The 16,708-nt window shown below is 41.8% G+C and overlaps 2 protein-coding genes across 7 annotated transcripts in view; one reads left to right on the top strand and one right to left on the bottom strand.

Moving 5' to 3' along the window:
- Positions 1-195: 195 nt before the first annotated feature.
- Positions 196-16,137, top strand: LOC118079321 (protein diaphanous homolog 1-like). Its single transcript, XM_035103420.2, has 6 exons — positions 196-600; positions 9,520-9,583; positions 10,326-10,465; positions 10,958-11,066; positions 11,757-11,875; positions 12,836-16,137. Exons 2-6 carry the CDS (start codon positions 9,572-9,574, stop codon positions 12,954-12,956), a joined length of 501 nt encoding a protein of 166 aa, XP_034959311.1. The 5' UTR covers positions 196-600; positions 9,520-9,571; the 3' UTR covers positions 12,957-16,137.
- Positions 15,511-16,708, bottom strand: part of ARAP3 (ArfGAP with RhoGAP domain, ankyrin repeat and PH domain 3) — a 39,693-nt gene continuing 38,495 nt past the window's right edge. For all 6 annotated transcript variants that reach the window (XM_035103416.2, XM_035103414.2, XM_035103413.2 and 3 more), the window contains one exon: positions 15,511-16,137. In XM_035103416.2, the coding sequence (XP_034959307.2) occupies positions 15,511-16,137 (627 nt within the window). The remainder of the gene's footprint in view (positions 16,138-16,708) is intronic.

The raw sequence follows: 16,708 nt of genomic DNA, 5'->3' as shown, positions 1-16,708 counted from the left end.
ATCCGAGCGCGTATGTCCCCCTTCTAAAACATTTTCCTATCTCTGTGCTCTCCTGGTTTCCTACCAACCGCCTTTTACTCCCGCTGGTGTGGGTGAGGTGCACGAGGAGCCGAGGGGCGTGGCTGCGTCTCACGTGGCGACGTCGCCGCGGTGGGCGGGGCGCCTGTTTCCTGGGAGGCGGGCCGGCGCTCGGAGCGAGCCACTGTGACGGAGGGCGGAACCCGGCTGAGGCGGAGTTCGGCAGGCACGGCTGCCCGTCCGTTGAGAGGTCCCGTCGGGTGGGCGTCGAGTGCCGTTCCTGTCAGGAGTCGCTTGCCTTCCTCGCTCTGCCTCTTCCTCCCTCCCTCTCTCCTTCCCTCTCTCGCTCGCTCATTGACTCCCTGACGGACTGCGCCGGGATAGGAGATCCGAGCTGCCCCCCGTCCTGTTCGCGGCGGCGAGCGGCGGACTTCGCGCCCCGCCATGGAGGGCGGCGACGGGGGATCCGCGCGCGGGACCGGCCGCGAGAGGAAGAAGAGCAAGATCCCCGCAGACGAGGCCCCCTCGGCGGCCGTGACTGGAGGAGACCCCGGAGGAGGAGGCGGGAAGTCCCAGAAATTCGTGAGTGTCCTCCTGACTGAGGTGGCCGGTCCGGGCGGGGAGGGGGAAGGAAGGAAGGACCTGCCGTGGCCGCACCTGCCCGCCCGGCGGGCGTTTCGGAGCCCGCGGCTGCCGCCTCCTCTGCATCGTCCCGCGCTAACCGGGGAAAGGCAGGCAGAAGCGGCCCCGGCCTCCGGCTCCCTCCCCGCGCCGCCCGCGCAGGTGTCCCGCCGGCGGCATCTCCCTCGGGCGGGGGGAGAGGGGGATGCCGGATCCGTCCCTCTCAGCCCTGCTGGAGCTGGCGGTGCCCGGCAGAAGTTCTCCCTTCCTTCCCCTCCGCACGTGCAGGGCTCCCTGCCTGACCCCGCTCCGTTTCCTTTGGGTGCGGGCGTGCATGCGTGAGAATTAATTGGAAAACAAGAGTGGTCTGCCAAAAAACAGGCAGAATAAGAAAGCCGTCGCTTCTTTACGATTGCCAAACCATGACTGTAAAACACACACGGCAAGTTTTGAAAGCAGAATAGAATAGACTGAGACAGATTTTTTTCCTAAAGGAAAACAACAACCCCTCATGCAGGTTTTCTTAAACACCTGAGTAGGCTTGTGTGACGAAAGTCCTCTACTTTTGTTCATGTGTACAAGCATGTGGTTTCAGTGGAACTGTTCTTGTTAAACATGTAACTTCAAACCTCACCAATTCCTCACCTAACACTACTCTATAAACCTATTCTACCCTCCCCTGCTTCATCTCCCTCTCTCTCCCAACTGTCATAACCGCTCTTTTCTCCTCATAGAATGTTCGTAACCCCGCCCCCACAAGCATGTGATGTAACTCAGGGTAGGAGATGCATTAACCCTTATACATCCAGGCTGTGACCAAATACATCATCCTAGCGTTTTTTCGTTACAGCTTGCTTCTAAATAGGAAGGTCTTCAGTAGGCACCAAAAAGTATACAGTGAAAGGCACCTGACCGACACCAATAAGCAATATTTAGGTGCCATTAGTTTCTGTGTGTGTGTGTGTGGATCAGGAAGAGGGTGGATCAGGAAGAGGGCTGGCTTGATTTTGGATGGTGGGGTTGAGCCAAGTTTTTTCATATAGAAGAGACTCCGGTTTCTGATCTTTCCCTCTTCAGTTAAAAGGACCTCGCAGGAGGGCAGGAGGTTGTGAAAGACCCTCTGCTTTTTAGGCCCTCAGAGGAGCTGCTAAGAGTAGGAAAATGCTGGGTTAAATAAGGTGGTTTCATATGTGCCTTTATGTTTCAAGTAGGCTACCTGTAGAATTTGTGTGTCTCTGGTGTGGAAGATGCTAATTCTCAGATGACTTTGTTTCTTATGCTATTGTTGTTGTTTAGTCGTGTCCGACTCTTCGTGACCCCATGGACCAGAGCATGCCAGGCACTCCTGTCTTCCACTGCCTCCCGCAGTTTGGTCAAACTCATTTTGGTAGCTTCGAGAACACTCCAACCACCTCATCCTCTGTCGTCCCCTTCTCCTTGTGCCCTCAATCTTTCCCAGCATCAGGGTCTTTTCCAGGGAGTCTTCTCTTCTCATGAGGTGGCCAAAGTATTGGAGCCTCAGCTTCAGGATCTGTCCTTCCAGTGAGCACTCAGGGCTGATTTCCTTAGAATGTAGAGGTTTGATCTTCTTGCAGTCCATGCAACTCTCTCTTTTTTTCTTTTTTTTTAAATAAACTTTATTGAGATTAAAATACACAAGCACACAGAAAAGATACCAAAGAAAAACACACATTAAAAATACAAAGAAAATAGAAAAAAAAGAAAAAAAGAAAAAAAACGAACACACAAACGAATACATATATAAATACAAAAAAAGAGCCTAACGGTGTCTAAATAACAATAAATCGTAATTCAAATACAAATTAGAATTAAATCATATCATAACAAAAATTATAACGTAACGTAAAACATAACACGAAATTAATATCAAAACTTAAATCTAAAATAGAATCAAAATCTATATTCTGATGTGTAATTTGAATGTAAATTAGCCCATATATCAATACCTGTATCTTCTTGTAATGCTTATAATACTTATATTCCATAAATTCCTATGTACACACAATATTCATACTTAATCCCCCTTCACCTACTAACCGACTTCCGCTTGTCCTCTTCCCGGGTTAATAGCTTAATATTTATTGCATTGTTTCTTTTGTGTTTTTTTTTGAATTCACTCTTTGCGAGGTGTTAAAAGCAAATCCAAGTTTTTATCATGGGGCACTGTTTTTTAAGATATTCTCCAAATTTCCTCCAATTTTTCGCCGATTTTTCCCAGCTCCCTCCCCTTATTACATTTGTTAGTCTATCCAATTCTATATACCCTAATAATTTTTCCTGCCATTCTTTAATGTTGGGAGTTTCTTCCTTTTTCCAATACTTCGCCAATAGAATTCTTGCAGCTGCCGTTGCGTATAAACATATTTTCTCATCCTGTTTTTTTTTTTTAAATAATTTTTATTTATTTCAAATGTTAAAAGCCATACAAATTTGCAGAAACACAAAAGATTTTCAAAAACACATACAGGAAATTGGTACATCTCCCTTTTACATATAAAGGAATCCACATTTGAGAGAAAAAGAAGAAAAGAGGAATGTCAAATGTATAGGAAATAAAAATACAAGGGAAAGAAAGAGGAGGGAATTGAAACAAAAACAATTATATAGGGAGATTATATAGGAAGAAAAAGAAAAAGGAAAGGGGAAAAAAAATAAATAAGAAAAAAGAAGAAGAAGAAGAAGAGCGTTCTTCCAATCATATCCTGTGTAAATTATATACACCCATTTAAATTCACACTTAAGTTCTTATCAACATTTCCTTATCCCTAAAATTTCGACATGGTTCAATTCTGTTCTGCTATCGGGATTTGGTTATTTGGATGAATTTATATAATCTTCAAAAATCCTCCACTCCTTTTTTACTTTTTGCTTTGTTTGACCTCTAATTCTCCCAGTGGTTTTAGCAAGCTGTGCATACTCCTTCATTAAGATTTGCCAATCTGTTATATTTGGTACGTCTTTAATTTTCCATTTTCTAGCGATAAGGACCCTCGCAGCTACAATACCATACATAAGTAAAATTCTACTTGCATCTTTGATATCCTCTGGTATTATATTCAACAGAAACAGTTCTGGTTTCTTTATGATCTTACACTTCAGCATTTTCTTTAACTCTTCATAGATATTATTCCAAAACTTATTTATTTCTGGGCATCTCCACCACATGTGCATTTGGGTCCCTATCTCCTTCTCGCACCTCCAACATATTGGTGATTTATTTTTATACATCCTTGATATTTTGTCTGGTGTTTGATACCACCTGTACATCATCCTGTTTTTTAATTTCCTCTCCCAACATCCCTAGTAGAAAAAATTCCGGGTTTTTTTTAATGTTATATTTACATATCTTTTTCAATTCCTCCAAAATTGCATTCCAAAATATTTTAATCTTATCACAGTGCCACCATATATGCACAAATGTCCCTACCTCTCTTTTGCATCTCCAACAGAGATTATCATGGGTTTTATACATTTTTTTTAATTTTAACCGGCGTGAGATACCACTTATAAAACATCTTAACCATGTTTTCCCTGATCGTTTCTGACGCCGTGAATCTCCACGAATATTTCCAAAGTTTTTCCCAACTCTCCATTAGGATTGGTTTCCCCAGATCTATCGCCCAGTTAATCATTGTTTCCTTTACGGATTCATCCTTTAAATCCCACTCCAATAATACTTTGTACATCCTGTTTATAACTTTCCGATCCCCTTGCAACAAGTTAACTTCTAATAATGATGGTTCATTCTGGAAGCCGTTTTTAAAATAGTCCTCTTTAAATCTGCTATTTATCTGACAATACTGCAGCCACCCTGTTAAATGTTGTTTTACTTCTTCATATTTTTTCAATCTGAGTTTACCTTCCTGTTCTTGCAGTAAATCTGTATATCTCCCCCATTTCCCGTTTGAATTTACCTTCTTGATTGTAATTATTTCAATTGGTGATGCCCAATTCGGCGTTTTGGGTTCCAGCAGCCTTCTATAACATTCCCAGGTCTTTAAAAGGGATTTTTTGATTAAATGGCTGTTGAACCCTTTATGAACTCTTACCTTCCCATCTATTAAATAAGCGTGCCAGCCGAATTTATTGTCAATTCCTTCCAAGTCTAATAATTCATGGTCTTTTAAGGTTATCCAATCTTTTAACCATAAAAAACTTGCCGCATCGTGATACAATTTAAGATTTGGCAAGGCTAGCCCCCCTCTTTCTTTAGAATCCGTTAATAATTTATGTTTTATCCTAGCTGTTTTATTGCTCCAAATAAATTTCGTCAAATCCGATTTCCATTGTTTAAATATGTTATTCCCCGTACCCAATATCGGTAACATTTGAAACAAGAAAAGCATTCGCGGCAAGACGTTCATTTTAACTACAGCCACTTTACCTAATAACGTCAAATTTAATTTGTTCCAATTTTCCAAATCCCTCTTGACTTCTTTCCAAACTTTAATATAATTATCTTTAACCAAATTGTTTGTATTATTTGTTATCCATATTCCCAGATATTTAGTCTTCTTTACTACCTCCAATCCTGTTATTTCTTGTAATTGCCTATCTTCCTCTTTTGTCATATTCTTGGTTAGCAAATTTGTCTTTTTCATATTTATATCCAATCCTGCTAATTCACCAAATTTTCTAATTTTTTCTATAGTTTTTGGGATGCTCTCTAATGGATCTTCCACAGTGACTATGACGTCATCCGCGAACGCCTTAACCTTGTGTATATCTTTGCCAATTTTTATGCCTTTTATCCTAGTTTCTTCCCTTAGATTTTTCAACAAAAACTCCAGACATAAAATGAATAATAGCGGGGATAATGGGCAGCCCTGCCTCGTCCCCCTCCGTATATGAATTCCCTCAGATATTTCACTATTTATTATTAGCTTGGCACTTTGTGATTTATAAATTGCCTCAATTCCTTTTATAATTTTCTCTCCAAATCCCAACCTTATAATACACCTCTTCATAAATGTCCATGAAATTTTATCAAAGGCTTTCTCCGCATCCAACATCAGAAAGGCAACCTTTTTATTAAACCTCAAGCCTAAATGTTCTAAGATGTTGATGATATTCCTGATGTTATTATGCATAAATCTTTCTGGGAGAAATCCTGTTTGGTCTTTATTTATCATATTCTTCAATACTTTTTTCATTCTATTGGCTATCAGATCTGCAAAGATCTTATAATCATTATTTAATAATGAAATGGGCCGGAAGTTTTGTATTTGATTTTTGTCCGAGTTCTGCTTTGGGATGAGAGCTATGTATGCTTCTTCCCATGTCTTCGGGATTGTTCCTTTTTCTAAAATTTCATTTAATAATTTATGCAGGGGGTCAATCAATACTGCTATAAATGTTTTGTAAAATATTGCCGAGATTCCATCTGTCCCTGGGGATTTGCCGGATTTCATTCTTTTAATTGTTCCTTGTATCTCCTCCTTTGTTATTTGTTCATTTAATAATTTCACTCCCCTCTCATCAACTTTTAATATATCTGTGTTTTTAATATATTCGTCAATTTTAGTTTGATCTAGCTTTCCTTCCTTGTATAAATTGGCGTAAAATTGTACAAAGTGTTTTGCAGTTTCTTTTGGGTCTTCTATTATTTTCCCTTCCTTTATTATTTTATCTATCGTCCTTTCTTTTTGTTTTTTCTTTAATTGCCAGGCTAGGTATTTTCCTGCCTTGTTGGAATGCTCAAAACTCTTTTGTTTCAAATATCTTATTTTCCTTTCTATTTCATCATCTAAAATCATAGAGACTTGACTTTGTAATACTTTAATGTTCCTTTTCATATCCTCTTTGTCTTTGCTCCTCGTATTCTCTAATTCTCTCTCATTCTTCCTAATTTCTTTCAAAAGATTTTCTAATTTCTTCTCTCTCTCTTTCTTTTTCCAACTATTTTGACTAATGAAGAACCCTCTGAAGACAGCCTTCCCAGCATCCCAAACTGTGTTTAAATTATTTTCTTGATTCAAATTTATCTGAAAAAATTCTCTTATTGTCTCCTCTGCTTTCTTAACTATCCTTTCATCTTCCAATAAAAATTCATTTAGCTTCCACCTTTTAATGCATTTCTCTGCGCCAATTATTTCCATCTCTATTGGGTTGTGGTCCGATATTGTTTTGGGCAAAATTTCTACTTTTTTACATCTTAACATCAAATCCTTAGTCGCCCAGATCATGTCTATTCTACTTTCTGAATTTTGGGGATACGAGTAAAATGTAAATTCTCTTTGGGTGGGGTGTTTACGCCTCCATACATCTTGCAAATCCAGATTGTCTATTAATTGAAAAAAGGATTCTGGGAGACGCCCCTCTTTTTTGTTTTTCCTCTCTTTGTTCACCTTATCCAGTTCGGTGGATATTACCCCATTTAAATCCCCCATAAGAATAATTTTTTGGTCACTATATTCTAACATCACATTCTCCAATCTCTGGTAAAATTTTGACTTATTCTGATTAGGCGCATAAATCCCTACTAAAATTATTTTCTCTAATTTATTTTTGATTTTTAGGATCATAATTCTTCCTTCATTATCTTTATATAGTTGTTCTGGGTTTAATTTGGGGTTAATGTAAAATACGACACCCCTTTTCTTATTTGCGTCTGAGGATATAAATTCCAATCCTAATTTCTTATTCACCAATAATCTGCGGTGTTTCTTTGCTATATGCGTCTCCTGCAGGCATATTATATCTGATTTCATTTTTATCAGCAGGCGCTCCAATCTATTTCTCTTTAATTTGCTATTTAATCCGTTCACGTTCCAAGAGGTAAGTCTTAAATCCATTTTCCGCACTTTCCAATCTTAATCTCCCTGACACCAAATATACTTTATACCAATTACCTTTATTCTTTCTCTACATACAACAAAATCTACAATAAAATTACTTTCTCAGTAAACACATCATCAGAAAAAAGATAATATTCACAAGAAAAGAAACATACAAAAAAGAAATAATCTAAATAAAACAACACGAAATTACCAAAATTACCATAACCAACCACTCATTATCTAAAATCTTCCTTTCTCATATCATTTTGCTCACTCTCCTGACTAGCTTTGGGTTATAGATCAAGTGTAGAACATCTATCCTCTTCCTTCCCTATCGTAATTATTTATTTATTCTTAATCTAATCTTCTTCTTCTTCACTTTCCGATTTTCCTTTCTTCTTCTTTTTCTCCACAACCTCCCCCCCCCCTAACGCACTAGCATATTTTCTCCAGAACTTTTCCACCTGTGATTCTGTCGTATATTTCCTCTTAACCTGCTTGTATGTGAAGGTTATCCCTTCAGGAAACTCCCATTTATAGTAAATGTTATTCCTCTGCAGGGCATCTGCTAATAATTTGTATTTCGACCTTTTCCTCAAAAGTCTTGGTGGAATTTCCCTCATAATGACAATGTCTCTGTCCTCTATCCTCAGCTTTTGTGTTTTTTTGTGCTGCATTATTTTGTCTCTTAATATTCTAGAGTTCAAAAAGACTAGACAGTCATTTGGCCAGTTGCCAGCTTTTGCCTGTTTCGTTCTTAGTCTGAAAGCTCTGTCTACACATATAGACACATCCTCTTCTTGTAACTCCATCCACTTTGCAACTTCCTTAATTATGGTGTCTTCCACATTTTCCTCTGGGTTCTCTTTCAGACCTCTAAACCTCAATGTCAAATCATTTTGTTTAAGTTCATGCATCGCAATTGTATCCCAGGTGGCCTCTTGCATATCCTTTAATTTCTGCATTTCTTCTCTTATTCTTTCTTGGGCCCTTTTCAGTTCTCTCTGCTCCTCTGCATGTTTTTTAGCTGTTTCCTCTTGTTTGCTCATTTTGGTTGACAGGCTCTGGGTGACTTCTTCTATCCCTTTATTTTTCTCTTGCAGCTCCTCATATTGTTTGTTCAGGTCAATTATTGCTTTCGAATTTTCCTCAATTCTTTTCAAGTTTTGTTCAATTTTGTTTTCCATATTATCTAACTTCTCGTTCATAGAGTCCATTTTCTCATTAATCTCTGCTTTCATTCCTAGAATTAATTCCCTTATATCCATTGGTTCGGTATCTGCGTTTGATTGACGCCTTTGTTGACCTGCTACAGCCGGCGTTGCCTGATTTTCAAGCCTTTTCTTCATGTTGATTTTTATATTTTGGGAGTATTGTGCCCAATTAAATTGGATTAGACCTTCCAATTTTCCCACTTCTGAGGTGGAGCTAATTGTCTCTTTTGGGGGGGGGTTGGGCATCTATTTTTAAGCTTGCATAATGAATAGAGGCTGTGCAAAGGGGGAAAGTCTTATTAGAGTTTGATTAGAGTCTCCTCCAGCACCATAATTCAAAAGCATCAATTCTTCAGTGATCAGCCTTCTTTATGGTTCACCTCTCACTTCCATACATCACTCTGGGAGCCTAAATGGTTGAAAAGCAGAGTTCAAATGCCAGAAATACAATAAAGAAATTAATGAGATTATTTTGTTTCGTGGTGGAGCATTTTAAGATAAATGGGACAATGATATCTCTACATATGCCTGCAAACAGGCTTTCATAATACGTTTTGCTTTGCATGGTTGAGAGAAGAGAATATAGGAGCTGAGTTAGGCCAATGATGCAAATACTGTATGTGGATGGGGAAAGTGGAGCTCAGATTGAGGGAAACAGTCTTTTCCAAACATCCTTCTCCCTCTCCTCTCCTCACTCCAAAGTTCTATTGAAGGTTGGGACAACTTGTTTCAGCTCTTAATGCTGCCTGATATCTGGATTATTAGAAGGACCAGGAGCTTCTTTGAGTGGAGTGGTAGAATTATACATAATTGTATAGGAACCGATAGCCATAAATAATCAGATTGTTTTCTCTATCCTCCGCTAGGCCATATGACATCCGGATCAAACATGAGATCATTAGATGCTTAAAAGCTTTCATGAACGATAAGGTATGTCCTTTGTTTTCAACATAAATTTTTGTGAGCTGCCATTTCTTACTTTTTTAGAATCAGTAGGCAAACTTCAGAAAGTCAAGTGAAAAATGAGGGTGGTGGTTAAGAACACAATTCTTAACAATTGCTCAAGAAGCTAGACCACTCTTCAGTTTTTTGTATCTTGTATTTTCATGTTTTGTGCTTTATGTGATTCTGTATTGTATTTTTATGTTTTTCTGTTTTATATGTTTTTCTTTTTTTCAGTTTTATAAAATCAATAAATATACTTGGGGAAAAAGAAAATAGGAACCATATTGTATTGGAAGGAAGGTAGCAAGATGAAGCCAAGGAGGGAAGAAAGAAGGAGAAACTTGATCACAATAAAGAGCTGTAAATTAAACAAGCAACAGAATTGAAGATAAGAGGGAAATAGTGTGAGGAATCTAATCTAATATATATATAGGTTAAAGCCCATCAAAACTTAGAGGAGAGGAGAGATGAATTATAAATGAACTTCTAGATTAAGGGTGAGAAACCTCCAGTGTGATTACTCTCAGTTGAGATGCTCCCCTTCTTAAATTTGCACACTTATGGGATCTTCCCCACATCACTTTTGCACATGTCAGCTTTGGGGGGCTTGCCCCCCCCCTTGCACCTATTTCCCAAGTTAGACAGTTGCCTTACTTTCTTCCTGTGGCATTGACAACCTTTCTGTATGTGCATGCACTCAGTGGGTGTCCCCCCCCCTATTTTTTAGTTTGGAATTAAGACAATGCTTGAAACGGAGGAGGGGATCCTGCTTTTGGCAAGAGCAGTTAACCCCAAAGTCCCATCCATGATGATTGATGCTATCACGCTACTGTCTGCCCTCTGCATTCTGCCTCAGCCTGTGGATATGTAAGTGACTATAGGTGATTTATCTTTTGGTTTAGTTGTATTTCATTGGTGGGCAGTCTAGCACTTGGGATCCTTTCCAAAATACATTAAAAACTGGAAGGCTACTTCTAAATTGCAAGTTTTAATGTGCATGTAATCTGCACAACGGCCTGAAGCCTAAGAAGCACAAGCTGAACAAAGCTTGTGTAAGGTTTGGGGTCATTCCCACTTTGAAGCCCCACATCTTACTCCATATTGCTTGGGAGGGTTTTTGTCCCCTGGATCCAAGGCAACATTGGTTCTTAACAGTTTTTAGAAATTTTAATACTGTAGATGCACAATTGATCAAACTCTTACATAGTTTCCTGTTGTGAGCGTATGAAAGTCAGACTGCCATCTTGAAAGCACCTGGGAGTGCATCTCATTCAACTCATTGTGTCTAGCAAGTAGACATGGCTAGCATTGCACTGTCAGATAATCTGTTCCTGATTTGTTTTCCTTACTCTTACATAGGCATGAGCAAGTTCTGGTGGCATTGACACAACGAGCAGAAATGGATGAAGTGGAACGATTCAAACCCATCTTGGATGGCCTGAAGAGTGACACCTCAGTGGCATTAAAGGTAATAAGTAGGGCCTGCAGCAAAAAAGATGTTTCTGTACTTCTGCAGACCTCAAGCTTTTGCTGATACATCTTTATTACTTCTCAGTCCTCATTTTGTCTATACTGGTACTTATGTCTTGAATTTGCTACTTATTATACCAGCATCTTGGACTTCTTTGTGCTGCTTTGGTATGAGTTAAGAGTGAGTGAGTGAGTGTGTTTGTGAGTGAGTCAGTTCCACTGTATGCATAGAGGCATTTTTTGTCCTGTGTTCTGCTGAACACATGGGTGTTTGGGCTCAGTGAGATGTGGTTTTGCCTTCCTCTCCACGTTCATTGTATGTGTGGAGGCAGATGTGAAGAGGACCATTGTGGAGCATGGTACTGTATTCCTTCATTTGTATCTGTTCTCAGATGGTTCCAGTTAATTACTGGCCATGTGTGTGAAAGAGAGAAAGAACCAGTACAGTCATACCTCATTTTGTGTCCGCTTCAGGTTGCGTCTTTTCATCTTGCAAACGCCGAAGTGTTTACAGAAGCACTGCTCTGGTTGCGGACTTTTCAGGGTGTGAATGACACTCCGGAACGGATCGTGTCCGCAACCAGAGGTACCGCTGTAGTTGGCCAGCAATAGGATATCCTCCATAGAGTACAGAACTGGAACTCCAGAAATGAGGATGGTGATGACTTTAATGTTGTATCCTCTGTAGGAGCTGCATGCTCAAGACAATGAGGAACTGCTGGTGCACCTCTTGCTATTCGAAGAATATGCTGAAGAAGATTCTGCAGAACTCAAAAACCGCTTTGAGGAGATTCGCATTGAAATGGAATATCCTTCTTCTGAGTAGCTAGAAGAGAGATGTGCTAATTTTAGATTATAAGCTTCTTGGGGCAGGGATCCATCCCCTTATACTTTGTGAAGTGCCATACATATTAAAAGCATTTAACTTGTAACATGTTGTTCTGGCCTGGTTCCGTATTTCGTCGGAACAGCTAATCAATATGGCATTGTGTCCACAACCTGCATCCACTCTCTGTTTAGTTTAAGATGAAGCCTTTGATAGCTGGGGGTAAACTTAGGAAGGAAGGGAGGCTGTTTCTCTTATGCATGAATAAATTAAAACCAACAGCAACCGCAGGCTTCCCTTACACAGAGGCAATGGCACTGAGGGGCTAGTTGCCTCTGGGAAGGAGAGAGAGATGCGAAGCTGGTGGAAGGGTAGAGGAAAAGAACAAAGGACTAGTGGGAAAGGTTTGGTGCCTGGATTTGAAGAACTGCATCATGAGAAACAATGTTTTAAGAGTGATTATTTGTGCGCTTGGCCATCAGAGTGCACCTGAAATATGCAAATGTATTCACGAAAACAGAGCGCCCCAAAAGGAATCTCTGTTTTAAATGCCCACTTGTAGCCAAACCCACAATGGGAATCTCTCTTAGATTGTGTTCAGGAGTAGGGGCAGGTAAGCCACCTTGAGGAAGAATGACTGGAAATGTGTTGAATCCTAAACAGTTAGTTCCTGGGACCCAAAGTTGTGGTATCTCCCATGATCTGTCTATTTGAGCTGTTTTAAGTCTTGTACAAAAGGCTTGTAGCCAGACTATGGTGGTAAAAGCAAGGTTTTACTGCTGGTGAAAGTGTATTGCATACAGTTTTGTAGAAGTCATTTATGATTGGTGTGTAAGTTGAGAGGGTGGTGGATAAGTCTAAGGGGATAGACCAGCTCTCCCAGGGGAGTTCATGTGTGTTTCTTCAAAGTAGCTTTTGCATCCTTAACCATTGATTTCCACTGATTTCAATGAAGTTTTCCAGATTCTGCACAATACAGTAAAGGACTCTAAAGCAGAGCAGCATCTCCTTTCTATTCTGCAGCATCTCCTGCTAGTCCGCAATGACTATGAGGCCAGGTAAAGAGGGGAAACTGCTCTTGATTCACAAAAGGTGGTGCTGGCAGTATGTGGATGACAGTGATCAGGGATGTACCTAGTGGTTTGATTGGCCTCTGCCAAGAGAGCAGACCCAGGTGGGCACAAAAACTGTGCCTCTCCACTCGGACTCAGAGTGGCCAGGAGGTAAAGCAATGAGCAGAGGGAGGCAGGCAGGCAGGCAGACCGACCAGTGGAGTAGGAGCAGCAGCAGCAGCAGCAGCAGCAGCAGCAGCAGCAGCAGCAGCAGAGCAGACCCCGATGGCTGCAGAAGTCACTGACAGAGCACCAAAGGTATTGAAAAGCAAACATTTTGAGTTTCTGCTCCATGGTTTCCCTGGCTTTGGAGGCACCAATACAGCTCCTTGCCAAGGGCACAAGGGAACCTAGGTACGCCTGCTTACGGCCCCCACTACTTTTCCTTGCCAGAAGTCCCTGTATGATGTGCACAAGCAGCTCCTGAAGCCAGCCAGACTCCAGAGCCAACTGTGCTACCAGGCTGGCTCCGGGCTGCTGAGACTGCCGCTGCCACGTTTCCCGGGGACATTTAATGAAATCTGGGGACATTCCAGGGTTGGAATTTGTCTGGGGACAGATTTGATTTCCCCTGCTTATGGATGAAAAGGTGATCTTAGCTTTTATTCTGCTCTGCTTTACCTTCTCCTTTCTAATAAAAATCAAATTAAAATTGTGTCCAACACTTTGAAAACAGATTCCAAACAGTAAGTGTTATTGGCAGCCCTTTAAAATACAAAAACAGGGTAAACATACGCTCCCTGTGCATTTATTTATCCCCTCCTGATCAATTGTTCCATTTGGGGAATATGTATATATATAAATTGTTAAGTGGCCAGGACCTGAGAGCAGAGTTGAATGCCTCATAGCTCTTACCTCTTTCCTGCCCATAATATGGCATCTGCTGGTCAGGATGTCCAGCTTGCCTCTTTGGAAACAAGCTCTCACCTGGCTGGATTTTGAATTTTGTGCCGTGTTGACTCCGTGTTGACTCCAGTTGAGAGTCCCCGTTTTGTTGAATGTTGGAAAGGACTTGTGTTGAATATAAACTAAATGTTATGCTATTTTTGAACACTTGCTATATGTAACCAACGTGTGTTTCTTTCAAACTTTATCCTCACTCAAATTACCCTGTTACTTCCCTTAATACACTTATTTCCTGCTTTATAATATATTGGGAATTAAATTGTTTATTGAACAGAGATGAATAGCTGGCTCTGTTTTTTCCTTCACTTTCATAAATATTTAAAGTTCGCTGCCTGGCTCATAAATGAATCTGAGAGTCAGATTTGATGTTACCATTGGGAAAGCCACAACAACAACAACAACAAATAGCAGTATGGATGGGTGGGTATTTAAAGCTCCCAACATTTTCCTGATTTAAAAAAACGTCCATAATGCTTTTTGTCCCACAGGGCAAAACCTAGAGATCCGTAGCTTCATGTTTTGCTGCGTAGGGCAAAAAGGGAAGGGGAATTTTCATCAGGAAAAGGGCACATGTCCCAGTGGTGATGCAAATCATTTGAGTTTTCTAAGCAGAGGTTGGATCTGTTATAGATGCTTTAATTGAGATTCCTGCATAGCAGGGGGTTGGACTAGATGACCATTGGTGACCCTTCCAATTCTATGATTCTATGAAGTTCAGCTGTCCAGCTGAGAAGAGTGAAGTGTGTTCTTAACTGCCTCAGGATCCTGAGGGCCAACTGGAATGTGCAGTCTTGAGACAATTCCTCAGAATTTCACCCAGTCGTCATCATCATCACCTCAGAAGTGGTTTACCGCATTCCTTTCCCCAATCTTCAAGCAGTTGTGGCTAATTTACTTGTCTCCAATACGGCATGAACAAACCTTTGGCTCCCATATCTACCCTGCACATTAATCAGCTCTGTTCCAGATAACTCAGCATAAACAAACTCTCTTGCTCTGTGTTGTACAAAATTCATTTATTCCAACTAGCAGTATGAATATTGCTGGAACTGCTCTGGATTTCCTTACCTTTTCAAGAAGATTTATTCCATGAGCAGGCCTATCTAAACAGAAATATATGGCCACACCATCCAAATTTTGCACCATGAACAGTTGAAGTCTATGACGTGTTCAGATTATCACAGGGCATACTCAACCTATTTGACTTCTGTGATTTCATTCAGGCATTGCACATAGGCAGGCAAGAGTATAATCTTAGCATGAGGGCTAGAAACTTTTAAAAATGAAAGCTGAGTTTCCCAGGAACCTGAATCCTGCACGCAGTACCACATTCTGCATGTGGATATGAGCTGGAGCTGAGGGGGGCACCACCCTTGCCTTAGTAAATCTCACCCCACCTTGCTTTCCACCACGCTTCCTCTCTAGGAGTGACTGGGAACTCTAAGGATAAAATAGTTCTAGAGGAGGAGAGGATTTCTTAATGCGACGCTTCCAGGCAGGGTATTTGGTTCTACCCATCACAGGCAGAGACGTGATGCAGACCAGCAGCCTCCCGCGACGCATGTCGTGCTGAGGACTGCGCTGAGCCTAGTTCCAGTTTAAGGGATCTCAGTCCTCAGATCCCGTGACCCTTCCAGCTGTGCCTGGGCCCCATCCCGGGGGTTCTGCTTCCCCACTGTGGCAGGTGCCTGGGACTCGTTCTTTCGGAGGATGGCAGAACTCAGCTCTTGCATGAGTTTGTCATTGATGGACCAGTCTGCCTGGAAGCTTTTCTTCCTGGAGGCATCAGCTTGAGGCTCCTCTCCCATTGGAGGTTCTGGAGGTGAGGCAGGTGCCTCTTTCGATAGTCCCTGTTCCCAGTCTGGGGCAGGCGGCCCTTGATGCAACTCGGTCATTCTCTCTACACCGGCACTTGGAGCCACACTGTGTCCTGGGAGCCTGTCTGGGAGGAGGTCCTTCTCCTCCAGCCTGAGGGTCCTCTCAAAGCAGCATCCTTTTGCCACATTGATTCCAGATGCCCTGGGGGCTGGGCAGGGGGGCAGTGAGCTGGATACTGCCTGCTCTGAGCATGGAACTGGCTTCTTGGTTCGGTCCACGGGAGGTAGCAGGGACTGTTGGAGCTCCAGAAAGCCCATGTCGGCAAAGTTTCCCACTTCCTCATAGACAGGCTCAGATTCAGCCGCCTCCTGCTGCTCCTCTAGTGAATCCTGATGCATTTTCATTGGCTGTGAGGAGTCAAAGCAAAAGAAGGCCATTAATGGATTTGCCACTGCTTGGCCTCAAGGCAGAAAGAAACATTCCACAATTGTTCTGAGTAGGGGTTGCCTGTCCTGTTTTGCTGCCCGAGGCAAAACAGGAAGGTGCCATCTCCACCACCGCTGCGTCTCATTTACTGGGGTCGTGCAGCGGTTTCCAGCAAAAACTCGCTGGAAGCCACTGTTGCTTCTGCAGTGGTAGTGGCAGCAGGAGCAGGTGGGACACCGGCCCATGGGATTCTGCCACTGAGGTGGCTGCCTCAGTCTGCCTCAAGGCTGGCCTGGTGATTTTAGGTCTCTGCAGCTTGGACCGATAACCTAATTGCTTGAGGCTCGCCTAGTCTAGTAAGCTACCCAGGACTATGTGTGCACTCACACAAATCCTAGCAGTCTGGCCTCCTGCCCTGGTTTGGCTCTGACACTGCAGGTGTGAGTGTCTAATAGGCCTCAACCACAAGTCAAGGCCCAAGACTGCCACCCTTCCTTCACCTCCTTGCCATAGCAGACGGCAGTCCTGGGTGAGACTAGAGGCAACTAAGCT

The sequence above is a fragment of the Zootoca vivipara genome, chromosome 8 (genome assembly GCF_963506605.1).
Source record: "Zootoca vivipara chromosome 8, rZooViv1.1, whole genome shotgun sequence".
Classification (NCBI taxonomy): Eukaryota; Metazoa; Chordata; class Lepidosauria; order Squamata; family Lacertidae; genus Zootoca; species Zootoca vivipara.
The sequence above is the reverse complement of the archived record's forward strand: the minus strand, read 5'-3'. Positions and strand labels throughout refer to the sequence as shown.